At 43.8% G+C, this 21,795-nt stretch overlaps 1 protein-coding gene across 7 annotated transcripts in view; it reads left to right on the top strand.

Annotated features, from left to right (window-relative positions):
- USP45 (ubiquitin specific peptidase 45) overlaps positions 1-21,795 on the top strand; it is a 113,942-nt gene that overhangs the window by 27,873 nt on the left and 64,274 nt on the right. For all 7 annotated transcript variants that reach the window (XM_019537794.1, XM_019537796.1, XM_019537795.1 and 4 more), the window contains exons 5-7: positions 9,883-10,031; positions 18,000-18,095; positions 21,158-21,288. In XM_019537794.1, coding sequence (XP_019393339.1) covers positions 9,883-10,031; positions 18,000-18,095; positions 21,158-21,288 — 376 coding nt within the window. The remainder of the gene's footprint in view (positions 1-9,882; positions 10,032-17,999; positions 18,096-21,157; positions 21,289-21,795) is intronic.

The raw sequence follows: 21,795 nt of genomic DNA, 5'->3' as shown, positions 1-21,795 counted from the left end.
AGAAGAGAAAAAAGGGGGAGAGAGAAGAGAGAAAAAAGATAAAGAAATAAAGGAGAGAAAGAGAGAAGAGAAGAAAAGAGAAGAAAAAGAATGTGTCTGTCAGTGCCCATGTCTCTCACCACTGCCAGCTGTGGCTCGGGTCTGCTGATCTTGGGGAGAGGGAGGCAGCGACACCCCAGCAGCAGCCACTGGAGCCAGGGAGCTGAGGCCTCCCTGACGGTCTTGGAGCAGGAGAAACCCAAGCCCAGGGCTGGGAGGGAGGACCTGGCCAGGGCTTGGGCAGACAGATGCCCTGTCCCACCCAGGCGGAGGCAGCACCAGGATGCCAAGGCACTCAGAGCAGGCTCTGGGTGGCATGGGGAAAAACAGGTGTGGGGGGAGGTGGAGTAGTTGGCTGGGCTGGGAAAGTGGCAGCTGGAGGAGAGTAGGGCTGAGCGAGAAGTGGGAGCTGCCCTGGGGCTCTGCAGACTTGGGCTGCAGAAGGCGGTCAAGGGTGTCCAGTGACACCCAAGGTGGGACTTGGCCCATGCAGCTCCCTGGGGATGAGCTGCAGCCACCCTGCCCACAAAGGGACGCCAGGGCAGGACGCTGGGCTCAGGAGGTTCCCAGGTCCGGGTTTGGTCTCCCTGTGCACCAGGCACAGAGCAAGCGGGCTGGAGCTGCCAGGGCCCCCCGGGCCCCAGGAACAGCTGTGTCTGACAGCACTCAAGGCCAAGCTGGCCGGGAGTCCCCAGCATAGCAGCCCTCTGCAGTGCCTGCCTGGGCCCTTGGCCTCACCCTCCTGCAGCTCCTCTCCAGTGGCCAGGCTTTATTCTTGGCAGGTGCAGCCCAGGGACAGGACGGGAGGGTAGCAGAATGCAGATGGCGTCCCTGTTTGGGCTGTCCTCGCTCTGCCCTTTGTGGCTGCCGTGTTGCTGGGACCTGTGGCCGCTGTGGAGAGGCTGGAGCAGCAACTTGAAAAAAAAAAATTTTTTTTTTTTTTTTTTGAACAATTTATTTGCACACCACCTGGCATGCCAAGAAAAATGTCTCCACATGCCACTAATTGGCACGTGTGCCAGCAGTTGCCTAACCCTGTTATATACCTTTGCTGCTGTTGAAAAGCAAAAACATAAGACAGCGCTGAAGATCCTGACTGACATCCAGTTCAGCTCACGTTATACAAAAAATAAAAAATAAAACATAATGATAATTAAATATAGAAATTACAAATCTTCTCTTTTGTGGATACAGCCAAGACTTTTATTTCTTGTCAAATATTAAATTTCACCTTAACTCTTGCTCTGATTTGAATCCTTATCTAATAGCTCTGTTGGTTTTTGACTTGTTTGCCTGGAGTTTTTAAATTTCTTATTTTATATTTTATTTTTTTATTTTAATCCTCAAGTATAAGGCAAGGAAAAATGGTTTTAAATAAGTAATCTGAAAACATTAACAATATTTTAACAATAAATAATAAATATTTTATTTATTAATAGAATAAGCATGAGCAATCTTGCAGTACTTGCTACTTGCAGCCTGTGGTTTCTTAAATTTTCAGATGAATCATGTTTTTCATTTCCTTCCTTCCCTGTTTCTTCCTGTCTGTAAATAAGCTTACTGAGGTGCGGAAACACTGCCATTTAATTTTCACAGTGTGATGTGGCAGTTCTAACAGACTTCACAGTCTAATATCAGTGTGCTTTTGTTCCTTGACAACTGAGTGGCATGGTGCTTCCTAATCAATTATATGGAGATATTTGAACAAAAATAGTGTGTTTATAATATTAGATTTTCCCAGTTTTCCGTGATAAAAAACCCATTTAAAGTAAAACACTTTAAAATTTGCAAGGCAGGGTTTATAGATTTTTCTAATGAATGCATCTTGGAGAGTAAACAAAAGCAAAATGCTTGTCATTTGGTACTAATGTGGTGGAATAGTGTGGCAGCAGGATCCCTGCTTTTTACTCAGTCTCTCATAAAGATTCAACTTCACTTCAGCTGTAAAAATGTGCAAATTACATTACTACTACATGACTGACTTCAGTAATTACATTAAGCAATTGTGATGAACCCCAGTGCTGGGTTCCCAAAAGAATGCTTGCAGCTGTGTGATTTTCGCATCTGATCCTATGGTTTGCTGTATCCAGCAATGTTTCTCTCGCGCCCACATACTCTCTTCCCCCCACCTCCCCTTTAAAGAAGTCTGTTTGGTTAAGAGGTCATGTTGGGCACAAGATGGAAGAATAAAGCAAGATTGCTTTCTAGGGAGTACCACCCAGAAATTTGTTTTGTGGAAAAGGTTAGCAGGCCAGGATGATTTTCACAGGAAGGCAGGTGCAGCATTGTCAGGATGGCACACTTGTGAGCTTCACATGAACATAATGCATATGTAGTACACAGAAGCCATGCTGAGATGCTGCTATCTGGGTGTTTGCTCATTTTGTGGTTTAGAAGAAAGTCTTGTGGGCCTGAAAATAAATAGTCAGTATATTCACCCTAATGAAAGACGAAAGCAGTAATATAAATGGACTGCAAAGTCTGAAATTCTTTTTTGGACCAGTTGCAAGTTGAATCTGTCACAGACGATTTCTTTGTGTGGCTTTCAAGGGGAACAGGAAAAAGTTAGAATTAGTTCTCAGACTTTACAGTTGCAGCCAGTGCTGGGGAGGCCAAGCAGTGGATTTGGGTTTTTGCCTGATGAAATCAGCTTTCCTGCTTTACTGAAGTAGTTTCCAAGTGGGTGGAAATTGAGAGCATGATTTTAATTTTAGCAAATACAATCAATGCAGTACAGCTTTTGTAGTAGATGGGAAAACCAAAACCTAAAATTCTTACATGAGTAGTTTATATTAAGTTGTAAAGAAAAATAAGACTTATCCATTTTCCACATTTGTGTATGTACCTTTACTGCTGGTAGTTTTAAGCTGAACAATATTAAACATTTTTTAATGATAGCTTTTCAACTGATTTGTAATATGCATAATAGAGTGAAAGTAATGCAGGGTGTTGATCTGCTTTGAAAAAAATACTAAATGTGTCTTTTAAAAAAAAATATTTTTCTGTTGGCCTAAATTTCAGTTTGACAAGTACTTATCTGTCACAGGGGGAGCACCATGGATTATGCAAACAGATTACATTTTGTAAATAAATGAGAGTGGAATCAATAGGACTTTTTCCTGGAGTTGCTGTTACAAACAGCCCCCTGAAGAATGATTTGGTTTCTCAGTTGTTTCTCTTTCCCCTTCCTGCTATCGTTTGCTAGTGCACATAATCTGTAGAGAATCAAAATTGGTGATTGAATAGCTGTACAATATGAAAGAACCAGACATAATTATCAGTTTATAACAGAAGAAATCTGTACTTTGTATTCTTTATTCCTTACATTCTTACAGTGCTGAAAGAAAAATTAGTCTTTTAAAACATAAAATTAGCAACCATTTCAGAAGAGAACAGTTTCTTTTTTCTAAGGGTTAGGTTTTCATGATTGTGCAGCATTGAAAACTAGTTTTATTTCCTTTTTTTAAAATAAAAAGGAACGCCAGACAATTTAGTAGCATTTCATAATGCAGCATGATGAGAACTTTGTAAAAGAAAGGAAATCTATTAACCTTGCTTTTACCATGAAGGCCTTCAGCTGAAGTACCAGAGGTAGATTCAATAGAAAAGGCTTGACCTTGGAATAAGAGTGCATATTCCTGGAACACTCATTTTTAATTTTAAAAAAATGTATTGAAAAGATAAACAAAAATGTTTACTCCCCTAGCTGAAGGAAGAATTGAATGTCATTTATGTTTCTGCTTGCATACCATCTGCACTTCCAGGTACATTTCTGTTTCAGCAAGAAAATTGTAGAAGCACGTGGAAATTGCAAGTATTTGAAATATAATCAAAATAAATTGATACAGAAGCTATGGTAAATCTTTTGAGCCTCTAGTGCAAGTCAGTACTTCAGAGTTACATTGTTCCTTAACCTTTGGACTAGTTATTTTTAACCCACTACACAACCTGAATTATTATTTGTATTGCCTAATGTCTCAGAGCACTTGTCACTGAGCAGGTCCCCATTGTGCAGGCACTGTACAAACAGGGAAAAAAAGATGCTCCTTGCTCCTGAGAGCTTATCTAACAAGATTAGAGATAGTAAAGACAAATAGAGGAGCACAGGGAAATAGTAGGATAGTATCCAGGATGGATAATAATCAATGATTTAAAAAAAATTAAAAAACATCAGATTTTGTATTTAAATCTTTTTTTGATTTTTTAAAATGCTTTTTAAAAAACAATAAATCTATATAAAGATAGGTTTAATTTAAGATATGTTAAAACTTAGATATATCTTAATGGAATAGGGATTTGAGCTAATATATTCCTGTAGCTGTTTTAGAAAAGTATTAAATAAGTCACAACAGGCCATGGACTGTATTAGGGGCCCAATCTTATGGGGTTCCCAGAGGCTTCTTTATAGAATAGTTAAGATTAAAGAAAACCACTTTATCCAATGGGACTCAGTTTAGAAGAGCCCATTAAGCATCTCTGTGATGCTTAGTTTGTTTTCAGACTGTGGATTTGTGTCTCCAGAGATAACATCCTTATTAACAGCAGTATATGGAGATGAGAAATAACAGACCTGAGTGATTACCTACCCATCAGCCCTCTTGTCTCTCTGCAAGTTTGTGTACACAGGGTCAAGCCCTTACCTTCCTCTAAAAGTGCAAAGTTTCAAGAAGTTAAATGATTAAGGATATCAAACAACAGGAACACATTTTTTGTTTTAGAAAAGTCCAGGCTTCCTGACCAGTGATTTAAATGGTGATTTAAATCATGATTTTAATTGATTTAATTAAATCAAACCCACCCAGATAGTATCAGTTTGCATGATGGATGTGAATCAGAGTACATCTGCCTCATAACTGTTGTCAAGTTTTCTATAGACATCAGGACAGAGACTAATTTTAATCGGGGATATGGAGATAGGGTGATAGTTTTATGGAACTTGACAAAAGCTTCTTCAAAGTGTGAAGGGCAGCATGGGAGAAGGAAGGAATGAGCTTGTTTGAAAGCGATGGTTTTAAATTGGTATGGGATGCATGTTGATATCCAATCTGAGTGAGATGGGTGATGGGGAAAGAGGGGAATGAGAGAGAGGGTCAAAATGACAGCCTAGGAAAACTCGTCGCAGCAGCTTTCTGGATGGATAGTAGTGGGACAAGACAGTGTTTTTCAAGGTCAGAGAAAAGGATGTTGCACTGAGATGTGGGATTAGGGAAATTAATAGATGTCATGTTTGCCCTAGAAGAAAACCTTTTTTCCTGGCATCCTAAAGGCATACAAGTTCACTGTCCTGCTTCAAGTCCCTCTAAAGTATGAGGTATAATATATGCTAATACCTTTTCCTGAGACATCTCTGTATGCGTCTGTAATGTCACTGTGCTTTTTCCTGGGACAAGCTGGTCAGGCTGTGACCTTCTGATGGAGTAGCTATGCAACTTGGAAGGGCAGCTAGTGTAAATGACTGGGCTGTGCCTGTTTTGGTCCAGGTCAAATCCCAGAGAATCAGGCCCTCATCAAAAGAGACATCTATTTACAGCCTATGAGAAACTGGATGAGAGTTTTAGCTAAGTGGGTTAGGAAAACCTGTATCTCAGAGATGTCGTGCAGAAAGAATCTGCAAGATATAGTTACTTTTCTTTCCTAAAAGATGAATTTTAATATTTGTCACATTGGAACAAGGTTAGTTTATAAAACAGCTTTTGTACTCAAGTACCTTTTTGAATGGGAAGGATCTATTGTACATTTAGCCTTGGGTTATTTTTCAATAGAGCCCCCTAACTCAAATCTATAGAACTGTTAACTGTCAGCTCTTTCAGTCCTTACCAGTGTCACATTAAGTTGGCTGGAGGCTGACTGACCAACTCTTCACGTGCCCACCAAACATATCCAGTCTTACCAGCCTAGCAGCGTCTAACTCCCATTTATTGCTGACCTTGGGACTCTCAAGTACTGAAGTATTAATCACTGAACCTTTTAAACTGTAGATTCTGCAGGTGTAAAACCATGCTGTCACAGCCACAGAAAATGAACTAGATTAGGGGTGATGCCTGTACTGAAAGTGTGGTAAGTCTCCAGGTGTGTTGAGATTTTTTTTCAATAAAAGTTTGGTTTGTTTTTTAAATAAAATGTCATTGAGAAATCAGTACAATTTGAAAAGTATTTAAAATATCTCAGGAGAAAATAGGGTTTTTTTTGGATAGATTAGTAGTGAAATGCATGCCACTTTTATTCATTTATTGGTTACATTTGTAACCTCTGTAAATATATGATAGTCACCTGCATAATTTTCTTTCTCTGTATTTTATCTTTACGTGTTTGTGGCCTAAAACAAAACTGGCCGCTTTTGTTCCTGCCTTTTAAAAAATGCATACATGAGTTTCAGCAGAACCTTGCTACTTGTGTGAAGCTGCCATTTAACCATGAAGTGAAATGCTTTCATTGAGTTTGCCCTGCAGATATGGTCTGCTGCGGCAGTGCTGTCCATATTTGGTGGCTGTGCAAGGAGAGCCAGGTGGTGCTGCAAACCATAGCACAGTGAAGCGTGGACAGATCTAGGTTTGACATTTGTCGTCCTGTACTGCTAAAGGGAAGAGAAAAATCTGCTTTTCCATATGCTTATGCTTTAATTTTTGCCTGCAGTTTTGTCCAGATGGCCTTGTGAACATTGTTTACTTTAAGATGCTGTCCCAGATGTTTTTGAATGCCGATGGATAAATGCAACAACTGTGGTATACCGATACACAAATTACTTACACAGTTTTGGCTTTTTTCTATTTAGCCATCACTTCTTTCTACATACGGTATACTTTTATAACCGGGTGGGGGTGGGATACAATGATTATATTAACTTTTCAAAACTGAACAATGCCTTCAATTTGCGAGGTATTTGAAGATATTTTTCTCTTGTCAAGATTTTTTTTTGCTTTAGGATATTTTATATGTATGGAGCAGTATCAGACACTGTGGCATGTACTTTGTAAGCATGTCAGTGAGAAGGTATTGCTGCAAGTGTAGCTTGTTTGTGAGAGTCAATTTTAGTTATGATGGACTCCAAAACCATTTGTCTTTTTTGCTGTATTTTTAAAAGTGATTTTTGCTGTATCCTTGTACTGTCTGAAGTTTCTACACTGTTGAAATACAGAATGTTTCAAGCTTGCAGATTGTATCTTTGAGAGTATTTTAAGAAATATTTTCAAATGGCAGGTGCCTCTAACTGCATTTAGTCCCACAGATATTTCTTGAAAAATAATTTTGCCTTCATAGAGTTACGGGGAGCATACAAATAGTGTCAAAGGCTTGTTGTCAGCCACAATATATGTTTTAAATTGCCTCTACTCTAAATTTAATTATATTTTTCCATCTTATAAGCAAGAAAGTACCAAGGAGTGTACATAAAACAACCTTTTGGCATGAATATTTCATTAACATAAATAGGTCTGTTAGTTATTTCTCAAGAACACTTTAATGAGACTTCACTGTATAACTCATTAAGACAAATATATGAACTCATATGTCAAGATGTAGATTGTAGCATTGCAGTTCTTGGCATCTATTAAGTCCATAACTCATTTACATTGACGTGCATTGTTAATCAATACTTAAAACACTGCAGATGTCAGTAATGCTCATATTTAGTACAGCAATTGTGACAATATGAAAGTTGCTAGTACAATTCTAGGCTAAAATAGTGTATCTCAAATCTTTCCATTTCCTCTAGGCTACAAGTTAATGACTATCTAACTTCACTGCCCCTTCTCTATTTAAGTAATAAGGCAAACAGGAAAATACAAGAACGCTGCACTGGTAGCAGACTCCATTACGGTTATTAAAGCTTTTGTGTCTTTTTTGTTATGTTAAAACAAATAGCAGTATCTTATACATCTGGGTTTTGCTTAACAGATCCTCTGCCGCATTGGGAAGTGAAGGGAGGGAGTAGACATGTCATCTGGGAAAACAGATGACAACTCATATCCAGCTGTTGAATGGGTTGTTACAAGCTAGTTTGAACAAAGTACAATAATTTATAGAGACTAGCAATACTCAGGTGGAAGTTTTTGCTTGTCTGCCTTCAAATGCTCTAAAAAGCTGAGTAGTTACTACTTTTTAGTGTCTATGTAATGCACCCACATTTGAATACACACATACTGGTGTTTCATTTTAATCACGGATTTTGGGGTTTTAATCAGAGAACCTGCGCTTTTATCACAGAATTTGTGATTTTTAAACAGAGAAAGCCAGGATCCTTGCTCATCAGAAATCCAAAATAGCATCTTGGACCTTTGTACAACCTCAGTTAATAAAAACAATTTGGACAATGGAACCAACTGGGCACACCAATGTGTAAAAGTCCAAAAGAAGTTAAATACTTGCACAGCGTGTAGTGTGCAAAGATGAATAATAAATTGAACCTGTGGCTGGATTGAATTGGCTGAAAATAGGGTACAGGGTAACAGCTCCAATCTACAAATACTTCTACATCTGCTTACATATTAGTGGGCCCACTGAAGTGAATAGGAAGGTTCCTATGCTTTAAGTTAATTAAGTGGAAAAGTATTTGGAAAATCTGGACATATATCAATACTTTCTGATGGAGACTAGTACCCTAATAGTCTATGGACTGTGCATCTATATAATAAAAATGCATATGGCTTTAACAAACTAGTATCTTATGCTTACGGCTATTATTTTTGATGATTCATATGGTATACTGATTTAAACCAGAAAGATTTAAACTGGTGATATAAATCATGATTTAAATCAGCAATCAGGAGGTCTTGATTTTAAAAAGTGCTCTTGTACTTTGTAATTCATTTTCCTTGGAAGATATGGTTTAGTACTGCTTTTTACTAAACAGAAAGATATACTCTGGCTGTTCACATTGAACCACCTATATTGCTTCATGTTTATTTATTCCATTTTTTAGTTTTTAAGTTACAGAATATTATTGACATTTTACCCCCAAATTGCATTAAGCTGCATTTGAATGAAAATTGGAATTGAAGTGCACAAAACACTTTAAATAAAACCATTTAAAATAATAGGGATATATTAGGGATACACAAAGGGAAAGACTGTTTAAAAGTAACTGATTTATTAGACAAAAAAAGTATTGTCTGTAGTTAGTGGATTGAACTGATTGTTTCTGATCTTCCTGGCCTTCAGTATTTTAGAGCTAGTACATCACAGCCCTTCTACATCATTTTTATTCATGAGGTAGGAGAGAAAAAATGCTTTATTGGTTTACAAGTTTCACTTGCTTCCTAACAGTGAACTGAATTAATAAAGATAAACTGAAATGAAGAAAATACTTCCTTGGCAGCTACAGAGGTTGCTATTGCTGTTAAAAGCTGGTTTAGCACTTCAACAAATTCCGGCTCCAAGGGCTTAGGAAGAGAATTCCTCCTTTTCAGTGGTTTGACTTTTTTAAAACTTCGGTATCAAATGTGCACAGGTTTTGCTGAAATTAAGAAATTCTATTAATTTTGGTAAGTTTAAGCCTTAATTTAGGTTGTCATACTTTCAGGTTCAAATATACATTTTTTAATGTGGTTTATTTTAAAGGCAAATTTAAAAACATTTTAAAATTATTTTTATTCACTAATGTAATTAGACATTGCACCAACTATTTTTTTCTTAAATGCATAGTGTTAAGTCGCCTATTGAGTATTAAAGCCTCTCTTTTTAAATAAAACCCTAACTTGTTTGCTACCTTTTTTTCACTAATTACTTTATATCTAGCTGTTCAAATAGATTATATTCTTAAGAAAGCAGTATTTCATGGTAAAACTATGAATGATAGCTATCTAACTGTACAGACATCAATGATATTAATCTGTTTTTTAATTTTAGGTTCCTCCTCAAAAATTATACGACTTCATGAAGAAAACAGTGAAGCAAGTGAAATATTGAAAGGAAAAGGCTCTGCAAATGGTGCATTGATTCCTGTTAAAGGAATAAACAATTTAGGGAATACGTGTTTTTTTAATGCTGTTATGCAGGTAAGATGCAAAAACAATAGCATTTTTAAAATAGTTAGTTTGTTGACATATTTAGCTTCATAAAGAGGTTCTTTATACTTTCAGTTTTAGCAGTGTTTTTTTTGCAAACCCTTTTCTTTTCCCCTCTCATACCCCAGTTGCTTTTTCAGTAACAAATGAACAATCCCCATATCAGCAGTATTTTGCAAATGAACAAGAAAATGTCAAGTGTAATACACCAGATTTGTCAGTGGGTTGTGTAGCTACCTTCATTTCTAACTCAACAATTATTTGCAGTTCAGTATTAGACAGGCATGAGTAATGCACTCTATTTATCCTCCTTGTGGGTGTGAAAAGGGTGTTTTATGCATAACTTAAGATATTAAGCACCAGCAGTTTGTCTACACACAAGAAGTGTATTGTTTTTTTGGTGCTGTATCTTTTCCATGCAGATGCTAGTATTCTGGGTTGAAAGTGCTTCTACTGGTATTTCTTCTCAAAGAATGGGAACTGTACAGGTATAAGCATTTATTTCCCAGTATTCTTATATCTATTTTAGAGCTTGTACTGTTACAGCTAACTGCATGTGTGCATGCACGCGCACGTGTATACACGTACACACACCCATATTTACTTGAATACAAGATGAGGATTTTTCCCCAGAACATTATGGGGGAAAAAGCCCCTCATCTTACACTTGTATACACAGAAACCTCATTGTACACAGAGATCTATCATTAAACTGCTGCCAAAATCAGCATGTGCCCAGTAATTGAAACCAGCTATGAAGTTGCTTAAATACAGACAAAACTGAGCATGACTATAAAACACATGGCTCATACGGGGCAAACATACTGGGGTTTATTTATTTATTTTACAAAATTTTATTAAAAAAACACACATCACCGTACATTTCCAAAGCTTCACATATTGAGCATCCTTGTTTTACCAAAACTTAATATTGCAAAAATAACTACAGATCAAAAGCATAGAACTACATGTATTAAAACTAGGGGTGCACAATAGAGAATTTTTGGGTCAATACCAATGGCTGATTTTTAACAAGCCATATCGGCTGATACCAATCCAATTCCAATATTACAGCTGGGCAGCATGGAGAGTGGTGTCTGGCTGGTAAGACTGTTGTGGGGAACGGGGCAAGCAGGGAGGGAAGAGGTGTGTGGGGGGGGGCAGATCAAGGCCCCTGCGGTGAGGGAAGGAGTGTGGCTGGGGCAGGGGCAGGAGTAGGCATTGCATAGCTGGGGTGGAGCAGAGGACAGAGCTGTGAGCAGCTCATCTGGAGGGGTGGCTCCTGCTGCTGCATACACCCTGGGAGGGCATAGTGGGGCATGTTCCCCTGGATGTGCACGTGGGGTGAGGGTGTGCTGCCGCTGTGGGCTGCGGCTGGGATGGTGCTTGGCTCCTCCTGATGGGGGGGCTGGGCTTGGACCGGGCAGTGGCAATGCCAGGAGGGGGCTATGGTGAATTTTTGGAGTGGTTGTAGCCCCCCCTCATAATCCCATCCCAGCACTGCTGCCAGCTGCCCCAAGTGCAGCCTGGCCCTGCCTCCCCGTGCCTCCTGGATGAGCTTCATATGGCTCCCCCTGCTCCGCCCTGGCTGTGCAGGATCTGACCCAGGCCCACTCCCTCCCCCACCGTGGGTGCCTCGATTTGCTCCCCAGCACGCCCCTTCCCTCACAACAGTTTTACCAGCCAGACCTGACTGCTCTCCACGCTGCTGGGCTGCGTTTCTGGCCATCATAGCTGCTGCTCACTGTGGTTGAATTCGCTCCTCCCCCACTCTCACACCTGTAGCTTCTGCAAGCTGCTGGATTGCCTTTGCATTCAGGAAGCCTTCTATTTTCCTGCCTCTGCACTTTTTCCTGCCTTTCAGTCTCCATTCCTGATGGCTGGCCGTTGGCGATGTGTAGGGGGTGAATGTGGGTACATGTGCACCCCCTGAGTATGGCAGTGCACCCCCTGTGAAAAGGCACCACCAGCACTGCTGAAGGCGTCTGCGGGTGGTCACCAAACACTGGCTTGCCATGCCCCCCTTCCCCCGCCACCGACAGTGCTGTGGGAGCTCCTCGCTTGCCGCCACCGTGCTCCTGCCACTGACAACACCACCACCACCTGCAGGAGCTCGCTGTGCCCCCAAAGCCTCCAGTGGCACGTGGTGTTCATGCTTCTGCCCAAGGGCATTAATGGATGGATACGGCTTTCCGACTGTAACTCTGACTCATTCCCCTCACTACCAGATTTCTTTTTTGCCCTGTACTATCTTCCTTTTCCCTCTTGAATTCCCAAGCTCTTTTACTTATTCCACTTCCATTCCCTCTGCTTGTTTACTTCCCCCTCCCTCCCATCTCCATGTCTGTGCACTCTGCCACTCCCCCCTCCCCTTCTTCTGTTTCTTCTTGCACCGCCTCAATCACAGATATCACCCCTCCCTCTTTCCCTGTTCCGCCCTCCTGTGGAATCTCCTCCACCATTCCTATCTCTGTCTCAGCCCCCCTTCTCTTCCTCACTTTCCCTTTCTGATTTCTACCATTCCTCACGAAGTTGGACTTTGCTTGCACATGCTTTGGAACACCCATGGCATAAGTGACCCTTCCCTCCACAAAGTGCATTTTAGGGATTCTAGGCATTCTGCTGCTCTGTGCTCCATCCCTTGACACTAGAAAACACATCATTAGGGGCCATTTTGCATATATGTGCCCTCCTTTCCACATTTGCTGCATTTTTTTGGTTGCCGCAGTTAACTTATGAGCCCCTGGTGTGCTCTCACCTGGTACATCACCCCCCTCAGGTACCTCTCGTCCACTTTTAACACTACATGCACCCACCATGCCCCTATCCGGATACCATATTTGTCACTTACTTTGTCCACCCACATTACCTTATGGCAGTACACTTCCATCCACCTTCTTATGTCGTCCTCCTGTATCAAATCCAAGTACATTCCAACTATAATCACCCTTTCTCTTGATCTTTCACCTGCTGTAAATCTGATCCCTCTTAAATCTTTGCTCCCACTTTCCTCTGCATATTTCTTCCAAAAGTTCCCATACCCTTCTCTGCTCCAAAATGTGAAGTCCCACACCTTCCAGTTTTGGTGTGCAATCAGGATGTGTAGGTACTCTACCTGCAGTAGTTCTTCCAAAAAGTCACATCTGCTCATCTCCAGTCTTGTCTCTGTCTTGTTGCTGACTACGGCTGCTTATTAGCAGCCTTCAGTCATTACTAAAGTCTCTCGTTTTCTGTGCCTTTTTGCCATGCCACTTCTGGTGGACATTCCATCATCCCTCTGCCCTTTTCTGTCTCTCACTCAAAGTGCCTTCACTTGCTGTACATGTTCCATCTTCCGCATTACTCCTCTCCTGTTGTCCCTCTGTGGTCACTTTTGTCTCCTCTGCTGCAGCTGTCATCACTGCTATCAGTGTTGCTGCCATCTTCACCTTTTGTTTCCGTCTCTCTGCCTTTGTCCATTTGCCATCTGTCTTTGGTGCTTCTTTTCCATTTTTCATTCCTTTTTCTTTTTCCCTGCTGCTTGTCTCTGCTGCCATTGTTTGAGCTTTGGTTCTCTTCTGGCCCTCCTTATACCACTGATGCTCTATTGACCACTTTCTCTGCCTTTGAGGCATTGATCAGTCTTTCCATGCTGATGGGAACCTACCACAAGGACAGGTCAGTGTCACCTATCTGAATAAGATGCATGGTAATGTCCATCCCCTTCAGCACTGACTCTTTTTCAAATCATGGTGAACCACTCTGTTGAATGTATTTCAACTTCTCCATTTCCAGTGATTCCTGTTTCTTTACCAGCCTTAATTTTCTGGCAAACATCACCAAAGGGGGCCCGAAGCAGTTTACCAAGACTCTCTCTACCACCTCCTCTCTCAGCCTGTTACATATGATTAGTCTGGAGCCAGACCAGGTTGTCCTGTGCCTCATCTGCATCTAAATTGTTGGAGAATTACAGGACTTATGACAAGAACACCCAGTTCCAGTCATGCGTAGGGGTCTAATTAGCACATGTATCCTTTGGGGGTGGGGTGGGGGTGGAATACACGCATATACTGAGCAATGCTGAGCTGTGGGATTGCCATGGCTAGAAATGCTGTTGACTCTGGGGCCCAGTCCAATGAACTGTATGGTAAATCATGAGCCTTTTTGCATAATTTGTTCTCTCTCTCTCTATATATATATATACACACACATATATATATATATATATATATAATATAGGTGTGGCTTAATTCAATTTTTATTTTTTAATAATTTTGATGGATAAAATCTATGTTTATTTTTAAGCATTTATTTCAATTGTTATTGATTTAATTTTCTGGATTGCACAAAATTAGAGATGTTTTCAATTTTTATCTATTTAAATTTTATCTATTTAAATTGTGTGGGGCAGACAATTTAGTAATGACAGTGTACTGTTAAAGGCTTTATAAATTCACATGGCAAAATATAAAAAGTAAATATCCATAAATCATACCTGCTTCGAATCATTCTGTTAATTCATCAGGAAAGAGCTGGGTGGGCAGTGACCAGAAGAGGAGGGTAGCAGCACTCTCAGAGCTCTGGGAACATGTCCTCCATCTCCTGTACTTAACTGGCCCAGCCCAGCCTGGGTGGGACCCTGCTGACACTGGGCTGGAGCCTTGAATAATCTAGACTTTGAGTGGGGGTTTATCTCCCTCCAGCCTGCTCTTTGCCCCCTACTGAATGAGCAACTAATTGTTTGATTGATGAGTCATTAAGCTAGAACCAGCAGGTAATTGCTTAATTGACGAGTCATTGTTTTCCTATTTAACCTCTCCACCCTCTGTCCTTCTAGTTTCTCTTTCTCCACTGTCCAGTAATGAGTAAGTGTTTCCTGCTACAGTCCACTTTCTATACATTTAAATTAGTACTGCTGGAAATAGTTTTCCATTCGCCTATGTGTGTGTGACGAAATCAATGTTTATCAATACAAACTGAATCCTGCCAACCCTATATATATAAGTAAAAACTAAAGTGCTGCTTGAAAGTATGTTTGTGGAATACCTGTGCTAAAACTTGCAGCAGTTTCAAAAAAGGTAGAATGCATCAATTCTGGATGAACTAAGTCTATGGGTACCTGTAGTAACGTGCATATATGCAATTTATTACAGATATGTTTATTTCTAAGTCATTTTTTCAAATTTGTTTTACGCTTACATGTGCTTAGGGAATGCAGGGTCTGACAGTAAGGAGGTGGAGACAAGAGCCAGTAGTGGGAAGAAATTGGTGAGGCAGAGGACAAATGCACTATCTGACACCCAGACTTATTTTCCCTACCATAGAAGTGGGAGGAGGACACATTCAAGGCAGACCTCCAATAATTTTATACCTGGACAATTATAACATTAAAAAAACCCCATATATAGAATCTAATTATTTGAGGGTCATCTTATATTCGAGTAAATACATTGTGTGTATGGGGCAGTATATGCAGTTATACACACTGTATAACCTTCTGGAAATAGTATATCATTACAAAATCAAAGTTAACAACATGCCCAAGAAATTGTAATCTAAAATTATTTAGAAATATTGCTTCAGAAACAATTATTGAACATTTTTGTGATATATATGTAGGCATGTAAGAGTACTGTATGCTTGATACTTAAATAAAAACCAGAGTTAAAATTGATAAATACTAAAATAAAGAATACATTATTTGTTATATAGAAAAAGGAATAACAACACAGGCATAAAGACATTTGTTGATGTTATAGCTGCTTCTTGGAGAGGTACCAAGTGCGAGACCTGCTTCCCCTAAAGAAGACTTTTATGAAATTCACTGGGGTCTTTGTTATATTTACCTTTATCAGGGGTTTTCAACCTTGTTTAACAAGTGTACCCCTTCTATCAAAGTTTCAGCTCATATACCCCTTTATATTTTTTTCTTATTTTTAAGTGGGGGTGCAGATCAGGGCCCTATGGTGAGGGAGGAAATGAGGCAGGGGCCGGTGCTGCTCAGCCAGGTTGGAGCAGGACAGGACATGGTATGCAGCTGTGAGTGATTTGTCTGGGGGGTGTGGAGACAGGGGTTTTGCTCCCACTGCTGTGTGTACCCCAAGAGGGCATGGGGGGGCATGTGCCTCTGGATCTGTGTGTGGGGCAAAAGCAGGCTGCTGCTGCTGGTGGGGGGGGCACATTTAGGGCCCAGCTGTGGGGGCTGGAGTAGGGCATGGGACTGAGCCGTAGGGGGGGGGGACTCCTGCTGCTACATGCACCCTGGGAGGGCATGCATGGGGGGCATATGCCCCCAGTTCTGTGTTCAGAGGGTGGGGCAGGCTGCCACTGTGGGCAGGGGCAGGGGCAACACCGGGCTCTTCCCGGCAAGGGCTAAGCCAGGCTGTGCTCAGGGTGGGTGGTGATGGCACTGGAAGAGGGTTGTGGGGGCTATAGTGAATTCTGGAGTGGCTGCAGCCCCCCACCTTAGCCTCGTTCCCATAGGACCCCATGGTGAGGGAGAGAGCAGGGCTGGAGCAGGGGCAGGGGCTGCTCAGCTGGGGTGGAGTATGGGACTGAGCCACAAGCACCTTGTTCAGGGGCTGCGGGGGGTGGTGTCTCCTGCCGCTGCACGCACCCTGGGAAGGAATGGGGGGCACATGCCTCTGGATCTGTGCATGGGGTAGGGTGGGGTGGGCTGGGGCTGCACCAGGCTGTTCCTGGTAGGGACTGGACTGGGCCAGAAAGCAGTTGGGGCAGGTGGCGGCAGACCTGGGAGATGGGTAAGGGGGGGCTATGGTTAATTCTGGAGTGGTTGCATGCCCCCCTGTAGCCCCGCTCCTGTAGACCCCCACGGTGAGGGAGGAGTGGGGCTGGGGCTAGGGCTGGAGCAGGGGCAGGTGCTGCTCTGTTGGGGCGGCGTGCGGGACGGAGTTGCAAATGGCTCATCCGGGGAGCCTGGGTGTGGTGCCTCCCACCACTGTAGCACCCTGGGAGGGAACAGGGGGCATGTGCCCCCGGATCTGCACACGGGGTGGAGCAGGCTGGGGCTTGGGCTGCTTCTGCTCTGTTCCTGGCAGGGGCTGGGCCAGGCTGCGCATGGGGCGGGCAGCAGTGACGCTTGGAAGGGGATACGGGAAGGGCTGCAGCCACCCCAGAATTCTCCATAGCCCACCCCAACTGCCCTTCCCAGCACAGCCCATCCCAACAGCCCCGCCAGGAACAGTTTGGCGCTATCGGAGCCTCAGTTCACAGCAGCCTGCTGCACCCCCGCATGCTGATCTGGGGGCATGCTTCCCCTCACCCCCAGGATGCATGCAGTGGCAGGAGCCACCACCCCATGTGCCCCCCGGACGAGCCACTCATTGTTCAGTCCTGTGCTCCACCCCAGCTGGGCAGCACCTGCCCCTGCTCCAAGCCCACTCCCTCCCTCACCACGGGGGCCTACAGGAGCAGGGCCATGTGGGGGGCTGCAGCCACTCCAGAATTTGCTGTATTTCCCACAATTCCCCTCCCAGCATCGCTGCTGCCTGCTCCAAGTGCAGGCTGGCCTAACCTCCACCGAGAAGAACCCAGCACAGCCATGGCCCCAGCCTGGCCCTTTCCACCCCACATGTAATTTTGGATGCACATCCCCCCCGTGCCCTCCTGGGATGTGTGTAGTGGTGGGAACTGACCCCCCCTGCAGCTCAATCCCACACCCTGTACCGGTTGGGCAGCCCTTTCCCCAGGCCTACTCCCTCCCCCCCACAACCAACTTACCAGCTGGACCCGGCTGCTGTCCATGTGACTGGGCTGCACTCCTGGCTGCCTGTGTGGTGTGCTACAGCTGCGCACATGCACGCAGGGTTCTGTGTATCCCCTGCAACTCTATTAAGTAGCCATAGGGGTATGCATACTCCTGGTTGACAACCATTAGACTATACCTAAATTTACAATTTGTAATTGAAGAAGTTGTTTTATTTAGTAGCTGAGTCTCTCTCTCTCTCCTTCTCCCTTTAGAACCTGGCACAGACTCACATATTAAATGAACTAATGTATGAGATGAAGGAAAAGGGAACAAAGTTAAAAATCAGCCAAGTTGCAGATTCTCAACTGGTAAGTGTTCAATAAGCAATGCAGTTCGCTTGTAAAGTGTAATAAGAGAAACCAAGGTCAGAACAATGTCTCCAGAAAGGGCAATGCAGGCCAGCACTAATTAAGGATGAACACATTCTCACTCCGCAGTTTCTTTTGTCTTTTAATATCCAACTAGTTTATGATCTCTAAAAACTGATTCCTTTAATAAAATGAGTTACTGAAGACTGAAATTTTAGGTTTTTAAACTGGATAATTGCTGCAAAAAGTAAACCTTCTGTTAGGTTTGTTGATAACTAGTTCCAGAGTAAAGTGGAAGGAAGGTCCTTTTATGGGCAACTCTGATGTCCAAAAGAACTTGATAATGATGAAATTCATTGTTAAGAAGAAAGATATCGCTAATTATGCTGGCAATGAATAATTCATCCATGATTTCACAGTAGTGTATTTGGAGGACAATCAGATCCTTTTAGACCTCTCTTCCCTCAGTATTCCTTCATAGTTGAAAATAGCAGACTGAAGGTGAGGTAATATTTCAAAATTTGTCTAACAAAATACTACAGATTGAGAATGAACAAAACAAGAGCTGAGCTATATTGTTTACTTGTTCACATGCCTTCTTGGTGTGGTTTTCGAGTTTGTGAAGTTAGTCTCCATAGAAAAGGAGAGAGAAATGTGCTTAGATACTCTGCAGACAGCACCTGAGGCTCTAATATCCTAATAGGATCATCCTCACATCATAAATCCATGCTATAAATTTAGGTGACACAAACCAGAAAGTAGCATGTGACAAATCCCAACCTTCTGAATGCTAATTAGGAGCAAAACTATACCTGAAAACTGTACACATAAACTAGTTGCTCTGTGTTGCAGTTAGCAGTAGTAAATTTCACTGTAGTTTAGAGTTCATAATCGACATGTCTGTCTTTCAAAATTGCTAGTAATCAACAATTTATATTTGCTTGATTCAGAAACTATTTTCCTTTTACGGGCAAAAGTAAGCATGTTTTTCTTTCTGACTAAGATTCAGACAGGCTACACTAAAATGCTAAACCAGGGGTTTTTAACCTTTTTTTAACAAGTATATCCCTTCTGTCTTGAAGTTTCAGCTCATGTACCCTTTATATTTTTTTTCTTGTTTTTAAGGGGCAGGAGGGGCAGATCAAGGCCCCACAGAGAGGGAGGGAGGGAGTAGGGCAGGGGCAGGCGCTGCCCAGGTGAGATGGGGCAGGGCATGGGACGGAGCTGTGAGCGGCTTGTCCAGGCGGTGTGGGGAGGGAGGGCGGCTCTCACTGCTGCGTGCACCCTGAGAGCATGTGCCTCCAGATCTGCATGTGGGGCGAGGGTGGACTGCTGCTTTAGGGGCAGGGAGGTGTAGATTGAGGGCCCAGCTGTAGGGCTGGGGCAGGGGCTGCCCAGCTGGAGCAGGACATGGGACTGAGCCACGTGGAGGGATGGCTCTCCTGCTGCTACACACACCCCAGGAGGACATGGGGGGCATGTGCCCCCAGATCTGCATACAGGGGCCAGGGCAGGCTGCCACTGTGGGCTGAGACTGGGGTGGTACTGGGCTCTTCCCGGCAGGGGCTGGGCTGAGCTGTGCTTGTGGTATCGACGGTGCTGGGAGGGGGCTGGGGGCAGCTATGGCAAATTCTGGAGTGGCTGCAGCCCCACCCCCCTAGCCCTCTCCCCCTCTGTAGCCCCGCTCTTGTAGACCCCCATGGTGAGGGAGGGAGTGGGGCTAGGGCTGGGGCTGTCCAATCAGGGCAGAGTGCAGGATGGAGCAGCAAACGGCTTGTCTAGAGGATGCACGGGGTGGTGGTTTCCAGTGCTGCATGCATCCCAGGAGGACACTGGGGGCATGTACTCCCAGATCTGTATGCGGGGCGGGCTGGGGCCAGAGCTGTGCTGGGCTGTACCTGATAGGGGCTGGGCCAGGATGCATTTCAGCGCAGGTGGTGGCAGTGGTGGGAGGTGGGTTGTGGGGGCTACGGAGAATTCTGGAGTTCCTGCAGCCCACCCCCATAGCCCCGCTCCCATAGGCCCCTGCGGTGAGGGAGGGAATGGCACTGGAGCAGGGACAGGTGCTGCCCAGCAGAGGTGTAATGTGGGATGGAGCTGCAAGTGGTTTGTCTGGGTGTCACAAAGGGTGGTGGCTCCCTCCACTGCACAGGGAGTGCGTGCCCCCCGATCTTTGCATGGGCTGGGAGCCTGGGCTGCTCCAGGTTGTTCCCAGTAGGGGTTGGGCCAGGCTGTGCTCAGGGCAGGCAGTAGCAGCAGCACTGGTTGGGGGCTGCGGAGGGGTTGCAGCCCCCCCACACCAACAGCCTGCCACACTCTTCATGCAGATCCAGGGGCACGTGTTCCCCCCCACACCCTCTCAGAGAGCATGCAGCAGTGGGAGCCACCACCTCCTATGCCTCCTGAATGAGCTGCTTGTGGCTCTGTCTCGCAGTCTGCCCCGGCTGGGCAGCACCTGCCCCTGTTTCAGCCCCACTCCCACTCCCCCCCTCACTACAGGGGCCTATGGGAGCGGGGCTAGTGGGGGAGGCTGCAGCCGCTCCAGAATTCATCATAGCCCCTCCAACCCCATCCCAGCACTGCCACCTGCCCCAAGCACAGCCCGGCCAACCCCCATTGGGAAGAGTCCGACATGGCTGCAGCCCTAGTTCGCCCCACCCTGCACACAAGTCCTGGTTTTACACCCCGCCATGCCCTCCCGGGGTGTGCATAGTGGTGGGACCCGCCTCCTCCCTCCTGCGTGGCTGTCCTGCGCCGTGCCCCACTGGGCAGCCCCTGCCCCAGCCCTACTCCCTCCTCCCACGACAAACTTACCAGCTGGACGCGGCTGCTGTCCGCGTGACCGGACTGCACTCCTGGCCTCATGTGTGCTGTGCTGCAGCTGAGCACACGCACACGGCGTTATATGTACCCCCCTACAATCCTTTTAAGTATCCCCAGGGGTACGCGTACCTCTTGTTGACAACCACTGTGGTAAACCAATACATAAATTACAAGCTATTCAGTTTGTTTTCACTCAGACAAGAAGTTATGTTGATACACAATTAAACTTTATTCCAAAGGATCCATTGGTGGTGAACCTCTCAGGCCCTGGACCTCTGACTTCTGCCATGTTCTTGTTCCTTCATAGCATGAGGGAGGCTGGAAAAGGCCCTCTTTCTCCCAAAATTCTGTTCAGCCAGCTCTGTCAAAAGTAAGTACAGTCTGTAGCCTTCAAGCACCATGTCGCAAAGTGTGCCATCTCCAAAACATTAACTTCTTAGATAATATGGATCAAACTAAAATATTTGCTATAAAATATCTTCAGTTATCTAATCCTTGCTTTCAGTTCACCAGTATGCACTGCTTTCCATTTTAAATTAATCAAGTGATAGGGCTTTTACCATTCTGAAGACAGAAACTTTAATCTCCTATGAATGTGGATGGTGTTCTTGTTGAAGCCAGTGGAAGTGGCATTCCCATCTGAATTTGTATATTCCAACCTAACATGTCATAGTTAGCCATTTTTTCAGTTATTCAACCCCAGATTTATTTAACTTAATGCCATTTTAACTGAAGTTCTTTGGGGAACTTTTTTCCCTTTTGCTGTTAAAGTTATAGGTATGTAACTTGCATGAATCCTTTAGTTGGCATTTAACTAAATCATGCAGTACTTTGATATTTATCTTTTCATATATTTCAGTCCCAGTATCTAATAAAT

This window comes from Crocodylus porosus, unplaced genomic scaffold (assembly GCF_001723895.1).
Source record: "Crocodylus porosus isolate Cpor-Errol unplaced genomic scaffold, CroPor_comp1, whole genome shotgun sequence".
Classification (NCBI taxonomy): domain Eukaryota; kingdom Metazoa; phylum Chordata; order Crocodylia; family Crocodylidae; genus Crocodylus; species Crocodylus porosus.
Note: the sequence above shows the minus strand (reverse complement) of the source record. Positions and strands in the feature narration are given on the sequence as shown.